General features: G+C 35.6%; 1 protein-coding gene across 1 annotated transcript in view; it reads left to right on the plus strand.

Annotated features, from left to right (window-relative positions):
• Positions 1 to 11,693, plus strand: part of LOC126267003 (copine-8-like) — a 113,833-nt gene extending 102,140 nt beyond the window's left edge. The window contains exons 7-8 of the mRNA XM_049971764.1: positions 3,725 to 3,903; positions 4,732 to 11,693. Of these exons, the coding sequence (XP_049827721.1) occupies positions 3,725 to 3,903; positions 4,732 to 5,067 (515 nt within the window). The 3' untranslated portion in view covers positions 5,068 to 11,693. The remainder of the gene's footprint in view (positions 1 to 3,724; positions 3,904 to 4,731) is intronic.
• Positions 11,694 to 12,029: the final 336 nt, after the last annotated feature.

A 12,029-nucleotide genomic window follows, 5' to 3' on the forward strand; every position in this document is an offset into this window, starting at 1 on the left:
TGTGTGTGTGTGTGTGTGTGTGTGTGTGTGTGTGTGTTTAAACCGGAGCATCTCTATAATCCACTCTCGTGAATTTTTCTTTTTTGTGTGTCTCATTTATGCCACAGCTGCTAATCTGTGTGAGGAGAGTACATCCATTGGTTGCCAGTGCTGAGTGAGAAACAAGTAAACACTCACCCCTCATGATCCCTCCAGATGCATAGCTTATGTCAGTCTTTCTCCACATTCCATTGTTGCTAACCATCATCTTTCCATTGAAGCACAAACAGGAAAAAGGATATATGTCATCAGTAGTATCGATTATTATACAAAAACTTTTCAAGAGCAATCAGTCAGCAAATTAGAATCATCAGTAGTATTTTGTAGGATTAATGTTCATAACAGTGATCACTGCCAAAATATACGATAGAAACAAGTGCTCAATAAGGGAGCTACCAGAAAAAAATTGCTATAATATGGGAGATTTTGGGAAATAAGGCAGAGTTGATCACCCTATGTACTCATGACGGGAGGTTAAATGAGGCGGTAAAGCTTTGTCACTAAGCAGGTCTTGTTGAGTAGTCTGGTATGGCAGTAGAAGATAACAGAACAAAAGCCAGAGTTTTAAATTTGCTTTTTAAGAAATCATTCATACAAGAGAACCGAACAAACATACAGCCGTTTGACCATCAAACAGCTCTCGAAAGTATGATGTAGTAATAAGCAACCCTGGTGTAGAAAACAACTGAAAGAGTTTAAAACAAATAAGTTTCCAAGCCTGGATGAAATCACAGTTCAGTTTTACAAAGAGTACTGTCAGCATTGGCCCCTTACTTAACTTGCATTTATCGAGAATCTCTTGCCCAGAATAAATTCCTTAGCGACTGGAAAATAGTACAAATGATTCCTGCACATGAGAAGGGTAAAAGAGATGACCCACAGAATTACAGACCAAAATATTCCTAACATCAGTTTGCTGCAGAATCCTTGGATGTATTCTCACATCAAATATAATAAATTTTCTTGTGACAGATCCTCATATCCATGAATCGGCATGGTTTTAGGAAGTAACACGCATGGGACCCTCAGCTTACCCTTTTCTCACATGATCTACTGTGAACTATAGATGATGAGCAACAGGCAGATTCCATATTTCTAGATATTCGGAAGGCATTTGACACAGTGCCTCACTGCTGACTGTTAACAAAGGTATGAGCATATAAAAAGATTCCCAGATATGGGAGTGGCTCAAAGGCTTCTCAAGAACTAGAAACCAGTTTGTTATTCTCGACAGTGAGTGTTCATCAGATACATGGTTATCAGCAGGAGTACTACTGGGAAATGTGATAGGACTGGTATATGCATAAATAATCCAGCAACCAAATTGGGCAGCATTCTGTGGTTGTTCAGCTGAAAGGTCAACTTCAGTTTGTTTTTGGGAAAGTATAGTTGCCTGTAAAAGAGACCGCATATAGGGCACTACCCCCAACCTATTCTTGAGTATTGCTAAAGTGATTGGAATCCATACAAGGTCAAATTAAAGGAAGATATTGAAGCAATTAAGAGGCAAGCTGCTAGATTTGTTACCAGTAAGTTTGAATGACACGCAGATGTTACAGAGATGCCTTGAGAACTCAAATGGAAGTCCCCGGAGGAAAGGCAACATTCTTTCTGAGGAACGCTAATGAGAAAATTGAGAGAACTGGCATTTGTAGGTAACTGCAGAACGATTCTCCTGCTGCCAACATACATTTTGCATGTGGACCACAAAGTTAAGATACAAGAAATTAAGGTACATATGGAGATGCATAAACTGTTATTTTTCCCTCACTCTTTTTGCAAGCGACACAAGAAAGGAAATGACTAATGGCAGTACAGTGTACACTCCACCACACACCATAAAGTGCCTTGCGGGGTATATATGTAGATGCAGATGTACCTTTTACTAGGCTCAGTCTCTATATCGTTAATGCACACAGCAGGATGCAAGTTTTGTGGTGGTTAATTTCAGATGTCCCAGGAAGCTCACCCACCGTTAATAAAAATATAATTAACATGATTGCATAAATCATACTAAATTGTGATAGTCTAAACACAGTTAATAAAAATATAATTAACATGATTGCATAAATCATACTAAATTGTGATAGTCTAAAATTTGTTTCCAAGAAACAAGATGGCAGTTTATTTTTACATGAACTTGCTTCCCTTTTCTGCTGATGGGGCAATTTCTTGTAAGTTCAGTGTGATTTATATTTGGGTTATTTGAATTATGTTCACATTAACTGGCTGAAAATAACCCACTAAAGCATGTATCGTAAAATAGTACTTTCTGTGTATGACTTGCCACAGAACTATGATGTGTAGCTTTCTTCTTTCATTAATTAAAGAAGTTTAAAATCAAATTTAGATAAAACATTAATCAGCAAAATATGATGACGATGATGCCAACAAAAGTGGGTGCATCAGCAGTTGTGACTGGCCAAGCTCTTCAATCTGATACCTTGTTCGTTACTGTGTCATCATTGATTAAGTAATAAAATTTTACAAAAGGTGTCTGTTACCATTTTCTTATTCCTAATGAACCACACTAATTTTACGTATTATCAATACATTTCTGGTATCAGGGTTCAGCATGCCACACTCTTTAAAATGATATAATTTGTATCGTGTAATTTGTGTACTTTCTAGGATACAAACAGATAAGTAAACCACTTTGAACACTAACATAATACATCCTAAGATGAGAACTACAGCAGAACATCCAGTGACACTTTAAGTTTGATACTTCTACATTGTTTCCTCTTGCTCTATCTGCCCAGCAAAATACAAATCGTCTCTCTCAGCTTCAAGTAGTCATTCCATACCTCTCTTCTGCCAAGCATCTCTGTTGGAATGTGCCATCTCTACTCTGTCTCTCTTAACTGTATGCTCACATTGTTTTCCATTAAGCAATTCAATTTCTCACTAACAATAATTTTGACTTCCATCTCCGTGTGTTGAGTAGCATTCTGTACTTCAGAAGAATCACCTCTGTCACACATTTGATAAATTTTTGTATTATGATAGTCAAAATTTGATGTATATGCTTAAAATATTTTTGAAATACGCAATATTGCTCATAGTAATATGTATTATTATGGGCATGGCGTTCCTTCCAACAAGGAAGACAACATAATATTATGGGCATGGCACTCGACCAAACATGAGATATTCTGAACGATAGACAGTGATGTAATAAAGTTTTATAAAGTTGAAAAAATTATTTAGCTTTTAGATGGAGGTGGAGTGTTTCATTGAAGGCCCCCCCCCCCCCCTTTTTCAGGCGAGTGAGCGCGCGTGCGCCCCCCCCCCCCCCCCACACACACACACAGAGGGAGAGAGAGAGAGAGGGAGGGAGGGAGGGGGGGGGTTCAATGAATGCCTTTGTCTGGAAGCTAAATGATTTCCAACATTCCTATCCACCACTCAGCACTTTATTTGGTTGCAATTTAATATTGTGTGCGTATTGCAATATCATTATTAGATACTTAAATGGTCTGTGACAACAGTTTGGCAAAACACATAAAGCAGAAATATTGTACAGGTACCTATGATTAGCAAATATTTTGTGTTATTTGAATATGGATGTGTACTTCGTTGGATAACAATTATTTTAGACTTCAAACAGTGTTGCAGGCAGTATCCGTTTATATAATATACATGATTGTCCGATACAAACATTATCTTCTCTCTTTTCTTTTAGGAGTTCTTGCTGCATACAGAGATTGTATTAGACAGATCCAGTTGTCTGGTCCAACAAATTTTGCTCCAGTTATAAATCACGTTGCCAGGTTTGCAAATGCCTACAGAGATGGCTCCAGCTATTTTATTCTCCTGATTCTTACTGATGGTGTCATTACTGACATGCCACAGACCACTCAGGTAATATTGAAAGTGTTTTATAACTTAATGATTTCACTTTAGTGTGGAGCCACAGTCATATAACACATTCTGAAAGATACAGTCGCCATTTGACTGTACAACAGGTTTTATTTCACAATCTAGATTATGGCCTTAGGCCATTATCAAGTGTTACAACTGCAACAGATTGAAGCTCTAACAGATTAAAGCACAACAAAAGTAAAGGTATCAAACAAAGTACCAGAAAAATCGCAGGACAAACAGTTTCCACAACCATATCAACTGATCATGCTAATTGCTCGAAAATTAGCACATTACAGAAATGTTCTCACATTTATTTCACCAAGATAGGTTTCTATAATCGAAGATACATGTTTTGTCGATGACTTGGGTTTTTCTCAAGTCTAGTGATTTATAATACATAAGTAAGAGAACAAATCGTGCAGCCCATACATTGATTTAGCTGTTTGTCCTACTATTTTTCTGATACTTTGTCTGATACTAGTGCTTTTATTGTGCTTTAATCTGCTGCAGTTGTAACACTTGATAATGACCTAAGGTCAAATTCTAGATTGTGAAATAAAACCTGTAGTTCAGTCAAATGTCAGTTATAACTTTCTGAATGTTTTGTAAATGTATTCTTTTTCTACATTTTGATTTTTTGAAATTTCTATCTATATGATGTGTTATTAATAGTAAATAGGTCATGAAAATATTGTTGGCATAAAAATATTAATCATAACCTAGGCTAGAAAAAGGGGGGGGGGGTGGAGATTATCTTCATTGTGTGTTCATTACTGTTTACTGCTTTTTGCAGGCTACTCAATGTAACTTACATATTGTTTGCAGGCCATTGTGGATGCATCCTGTCTTCCTTTGTCTATAATAATAGTTGGCATTGGAAATGCTGACTTTAGTGCCATGGAGACCCTGGATGCTGATACTGTAGCACTGTCTGCTGGTGGCCGACGAGCTGTTCGTGACATAGTACAGTTTGTTCCATTCAACAAGTTTATGCATATGGGTGATCCCCAAACTGCTAGGCTCAGGTTAGCAAGAGAAGTGCTTGCAGAAATCCCGCAGCAGTTTATTGGTTATATGAAGGCTAACAATATCACTCCAAAACCACCTCAAGAAAATGTAGTTATGCTGCCACCTGATCCAACTCTTACAGCAATATCATAAACATACGCATTTCATGTGTGTGCATATTTGTATTTAGAAAACTGGAATGATAAAATTATTACACATTTATTCCAATGTGCTTTTGTTTGTTTCAGTGTTATAAAAGCATGTTAAAATATTTGTACTAAAAATTGCAAATTGCAAACTGCAGTATTGGGGTTGGTTTCAGCCAACTAAATAGATCAAAATAATGTGTTCAGTACAGATGTGTATGATATGTTTGCCAGTTAGTGAAGTTCGGAAATTTGATTACAGTGGTGGTTTTGTATACCTCAAAAATATATTTATTGGATATTTTTTATAAGTAACGAAATTTCATTTAGTGTGAAGTAATACATGAATTATTTAGGATTCATTTAAAACCTAAAGAAACAAATGCTTTTTAAACAATGGAAAGTACAGGATAGAGTAACATTAATATGGAAAAAATAGATTGCTCTCACCATATAGTGAGACATCGACTCTCAGACAGGCACAATTAAAATGACTGCTTTTGGACAAAAACTTTGGAGACAGTGGCCTTGCATGTGTGGGTTGTGCTTTTGTGAATGTGTGTATGTTTTCTGTATCAGAAGAAGGACTTTGTCCAACAGATCAGATATTTTAGTTGCCTTATTCATTGTGTCTGTCTTTGAGTCTATGCTGCCTCTATGTGGTGAGTAGCATTTTATACTTTCAAAGAATGCTTTTTCATCTGTATGTGTAAGACCTGTTCAGTAGGACTCATATGGTCACAGACCTGTGATCACAAAGCCGGTCAGTCAATGACACTGCCACATTTTTTACTCGTTTTCTTTCTTTTTGAAAATTTTAATTCCCTAGTGTGTCATTTTTTACTGAAATTCTTCTTATACTGAAAGTAGTTAGGTACTTAATGTAATCAAGAAATGTGCATTAAAGGAAGCTTTGCTCATTATTGCAGTTGAAATATTGTGGTAACTAAAGGAAAGACAGTACTTGTTTCAATGAGGGGTGTGATTTATTGAATCAGGTTATACAAATTGAACACATTGTCATTCAGTAGAAAACTGCCACTAACAAATATTTTAAGTAATCTCACAAAACATTCTTTTTTTGAATGTTTTAAGCCAAAGGAAAAGTCAGTGACAAATGCTTACTACATTTCATAGTATAGTTTGCAAACAAATTTTCTGTCATTTTTGGAAATGACCACTAAATGTTCAAAAAATTTTTGAGAAAAGATTGCATTTATATTTTCATAAACAACTATTCCCTTATTACACATTTGAAAAACTCCGTATATCAGTTAAGAAAATACTGCCAAAATCTTTTCATCAGCATCAGTTAAAAGTATAGCAATCTTGGTGAAAGAAAATCTCTGACAGTTGCAGTGGTCTTTGCATGGCTACTTTGGGTGCCTATCTCAACTATTCATGTAACATGACTTTGTATACATCTCTATGGCAGTGTAGCTGTTTGATCTTTACGGCAAAAAACCAACTGTCAGGTATCTGTTCCTGTGGTCTCTATTATAAATGCAATTTGACTCGGCTTCCTGTCCATACTTGACAAGAGTAACTGGTAAGGTGTTTCTCATATCTGCGTCCCACAAACTCGGTGTCAGAGAGCTCTCCTCACTAAAACAACAAAACGCATTTAATTCTTCTTCCCCTTGCTGGGAGTTGAGTGTATTAAACACTATCTTGGCCAGCAAACACAGTTTATTACAGTAACAAATATGATTATTATTGGGTACTAGGATGATAAGGTATGAGTAAAAGAAACCTTGAATTATATGTTTTCAAGTTTGCAAACAAATTGACAAATCCAGTTTTTGCACAATATATGGATGACTTACCTAGTCATCAAGAAATATGCAGAAATAGAATGATCAGGCCATCTGGATACACAAAAATACATAATCCACCATTTGCGCCAAAGAATCTCAGAAATCACATATAAAATGATGCTACTGCTCTCATTCATATATAAATGATATAGTAGCAAGGATTTGGACATTAAAATTAATTTGTGCTTGTTATGATCGCTCATTGTGATGGTTAAGTAATGCTGTGGTCAAGGTGGTTTGTGGCAAATATGCCACCATGCCACTTGACATTTTAATGAGCTGTCACCTCAAAATCTTCAATAGCAAATAGTCATGTAATGTCTTCATAAGACTGCAAGAGAGTGGAGATAACTCTGGTTCAATACGGATTTGAAAGCTGCCAAGAATTAAAAAAGAAAGGTGGTAAGGATAAAAAGTAAGACCGATATAATTAACAGTAAATACTGTATTCTAGAGGCTGACAACATAGCAGCACACATTTTGAAGTACTACTACTACTGTCATATATTTACTAACATGAGGAAATTTCCTTACTAGATTAGTGTGAAACTAAAAGAGTCAAATGGTGAGGTGAGCACAGTAGTGAGAGACTCCACCCCATGCTGGACCAGCCAGTAGCATCATTCGTTCACGTGTCTGCAGTACGCACAATGATAATTTGGAATTGGTTTTTCAAGTCATTGTAAATATTGGAAGCCCACTTAGGCGTCGTGGTTTCCTTATGGCTGACATAATGTACACACATAAGTACTCTGTTAACAAGTGGTACTGATAGTTTTTGGAATATACAAATTTTTAAAGGCTAAGTCAGAAATGTGAATAGTGGCCTCATGGTTCATACTCTTAGTGTTGCCAGTTATTTGGGACAAAGCTGAGAACACATTGGTGCCACCACAAAGTATTCTGTCTCTCTTTGCAGAGAATGCATCACAGATATGCCTTCTAACTTGCACACTTCTCTAGCTGATGGCTTAAGTACACACTTTTCAATGTTTCATCCATAATTATAAATGTACTGTGTCGATTGATGTGCTTTCTTTGAGACTCAGTGTAGTCCTTGTGGTCTCTCTCTGAGCTACAGCTTAGTATTAAAGAAAAAAAGTCAGCTTCTGACTTCTTTCCTAAAATTTTAAGGGGATTTTTTTTAATTTATCTTTTTAAAATGGGGGAAAATGTTGTAAAAAAAACTTTCCCTGTAAAATGACTTATTTAGCCAATTCATAAGGTGCTTGCTACTTTAGGTGCCATATTTTGTAGATAGATGCTAAATGTTATTGCCAAACTGCCAGTGAATTGAATAATTTTGAGAGTCCCTTAAATATATACTTGATGTTCCTGTACAGCACAAAGATGACAAATGCAATGGCTATCAAACTATTGAGAATTACTTATATGTTTGTTTATTGTAATGGTATAAACATGTTTTAAAAGCTTATCAGAATCTGAATTCTTATTGTAGCTCTGTACATGTCAGACATTTAAAATTCACTTGTGTTATTTAAACTATCATGGCTCACAGTTGTAAATAGTTTGTACTGCTAGTTGCATGAATATTATATTTTTACAACTAATTTATGTGAAAAGATGTTGATATATTCTTTGCTCTGATCAATTTGTAGAATAGAATTTTAATATACTATAGCTCTGAATTCTCATGTTACACCATTCCATGAAACGTAGTATTAAGAATGTACTATGCCAGTAACTATATCGTACATTGTGAAAACAAGGTATCTTGTATTTTAAATGTTGTTTATCGTCCCAGAGAGAGTTATGTAAGTCCACAATCTAAATGTACCACTACTGGACTGTGTAAAGCTGCAGGTTAGATGCACTTTCTAATTTACACCTGAAATATAGCTTGTTACTCATTGCTCATTCTCCGAACACATCCCTATCTTTGATATGGACACAGTGTTCTGAATATGCTATTCATTTCAGTGTCGTGCACACTGCCTTAACCCAAATCCATATATACCTCCCCACTTTCTCCTCCTACCATGTACATCTCTCACCACCACACAAGAAAGAAAAAACTCTTGATTTAGCTCTGCCTTTATGAGAGAATAAAAGTGTACACTTGAGGTCAGTTATCTTGTTTTGCAAATTGAGCTCTCTGAATATGCATCATGGATGCTTCCAGTCTCTAAATTGTTAATCATTACGTAGGATTTCCCAGTTTCTAAATTGCTAGCCATCACGTAGGATCTTTATCCTTGAAAAGACGGCCTAGTGGAGAATGGTTTGGTCATGGCTTTGGGGCTGTCTCCGGAAAGGAATCTCTCTTTGCAGCAGTGTGTAAGCCTGTGTGTAACATTAAATTTATATACCAAACTGGATTCATAAAGTTTTGTTCTGGCAAGCCTCTCCCCACTATGTCCAAACTGTAGAGGCTTTTCTGTTAACCATGCAGACTCGGAATCATTGCATTCTAAATAAGTCTTCATTTATATGTGTATTGGTACTTTGCACATGATTGTGTCCAGCTTAACATTTAGCTTGTTAATAGCAATGAAAGGGTGAGAGAGGTCAACAAATTAGTGCTTGAGAGACCTTAAGTGGCTTTGTAAGACAGAGATTTTGAGTGATATTCAGTAAGGACAAATATGAGAATTGACGCACCCCTTCCATATGAAAACTTGTGAAAAAAGTCACCAGTCTGCAGTATCTTTCAAAGAATGATGGAGAGAATGCACATTCCATGGATCATTTGTAACGTAGCTGATCCCTACATATGTCTTGACATTCTACCTCAATTTGTGTTAAAATGTGGGAAATTTCGACTTAAGTGGTCTTGAAAGATGAAATACGTTTTTCAAATACACTGTTGGAAAGAGAGACTGGAATGGAGCTTGCCTACCCTATTTCTTGGACAGGTGTGTTTTAATAAACTTTTTTTTCTGTGAGAATTATTATGTTCATGAAAGCACATTCTTCATTCACAACTAGAAACATTTTATTGTAATGCAGACATAAGTAGTTTGGTTGTCTGTTTCATAGTACAAAATATATCCCCTTACTATGTGCATGTAATGACTAGTGTATCGTTCATAACAAATTTGTACTCTTGTATTTCTTCCATGGATGAAGATATCAGGTAACACACATTGCAGATTTATTTGCATTTCATGTAGTGAGTTGATTCCTCATCACACAAATGTCAGTGACTGAGATCAGCACAAGTTTTCCCTCGCATTGTCCACTGCAAGTCACATGTGGTTCACTTTTATTGGTACAAATCGTGTCAGCAGTGCAAATTTCAACAGAGGGATCTCTGTCTCTCCTACCCTCAAACCTCCCCCCCCCCCCCCCCCCCTCTCTCTCTCTCTCTCTCTCTCTCTCTCTCTCTCTCTTTCTCTGTCTCTCTCTCTCACAGAGCATTTTTATGCTAAAACTGAAAGACTGTATTTATATCTAAGGGAATTTGTATTGTGCTTACTTTCCAATAAAAATTATTTTAATTCTTTGTGTAAATGTATTTTTCATGTTACTCTATATGTACATCTGAATATGTATTACCGTTCAGGTTACATTTTCTTGCCAGCTGAAAGTTTCTCTAGTTTTGCACTGACTATGCAGACAACAGTGACTGATATGAAACATTGTAGGTAGCATATATTAAAACTGTTTATAGTTTTTTGCACAATCAGAATAATAGTCAAAAGGGGATGATCAGGATATGTTTTTGTTACAGTGTATCAAAAAATTTTAATGTCTCTTACATTTCCTCTGTGAGCACGGAAAATATTGAAATGATAAGCCTGCTTGAATAATTCATTGTTTAACACCACTATATACTGATCATAGTGTACTGAAGTTTGAGCAATATTAGTTTGATTAGTATTCCATGAAATTCAGCAAAAATGATTTTGTCCAGCATTTAACTACTCTGTTCAAAACGTACCAATGCAAAATATGAAATGGCATTGGACTGTATTGATTTACTTCTTGTAACTTCCCTGGGTAGAAAATCTGTGCCACTTTTCCCAACCTTTGACTATACCCTCATATCTCTCTCCCATTTTTTCATTAACACTGCAAGAATAGGTTGTGAGTTCTGTTTCCTCTTCTCCACTCTATTAGTAATTATGTTATCACCACTGTTACTTGATCAGTATTGGTATGATGATGTATATATTTTATGTGCTTTCCTTTATTATTAAAAAATGAGAAGTGAAATTTTAACATTTGCAGAATTAATACAGGGCTTCCAGTGATTATGTCCTTCACCCCTCTGTATTTCATATATGGATTAGTCCTATTTGACACAAGCTAACTGTATTAGGAGACTTGCATAATTCACAGCCTCAATGAATTACGGTCGTGCAATGTAATTTCTAAATTAGACTTGGATGGACAGATATTGCAGAGTATTTGTTAAAGAATGTTAAATATTTATCTGGAATTTCTAAGTGCTGAAGTTCATTATACAGCACTGTACAATATTACAAAAACAATGAAATGACATTACTTAGTATTATTCAGTCTTGCTTTTATGATTCATGTCTCTTTAAGACACTATATGTAATGACTGTTGATTTGATCTTTCAGGTTTGATGTTTTTATTATTGTTCTGTTGGTATTATTAATGGCATAACTGTTTTGTTTCTTTTATGTACATATTAGAGAAATTATGTTTACCTAAACTGCTGCGGAGTTTAAATTCTTATTTTGAAAAGCACATTTCTTGCAAATCAGAGAATTAGCTTTTTGGAGAGTTCTCCTGTTACCTGTCTGTTTACTTTTGCTAAAAGTTTATCATGTTAAATATTTTGCAAAAAACTATAAATATATACTTTTGTATTAAATTCAACAAGATGTGTTGTTTTTTATTAGTTTTAGCTCCCTAAATGGCGAAGAAATGAAGTCTGTCACAATCTAAGAATTACGGTATATGTAGAGGGTACAAATCGCAGCACGGAAGCAGAAGTGTGGCTTTAAAAATTAGTCACTGGGTGGTTTTTGTGTCTGTTAAATGCAAGAATTTTTAGTAACATACTTTACATGCCATTCTCAATGATACTTCTGTAAAGTCAAAAAAATGTTGTTGACCTAACCTTACAATACTGCTCTACTTATGGTAAGAATTAGGCCGGTTATAAATAGTCTGGAAACATAAACTTGGAAGGGGAAGGAGAGGGGGATGACAAAG

This window comes from Schistocerca gregaria, chromosome 4 (genome assembly GCF_023897955.1).
Source record: "Schistocerca gregaria isolate iqSchGreg1 chromosome 4, iqSchGreg1.2, whole genome shotgun sequence".
NCBI lineage: Eukaryota > Metazoa > Arthropoda > Insecta > Orthoptera > Acrididae > Schistocerca > Schistocerca gregaria.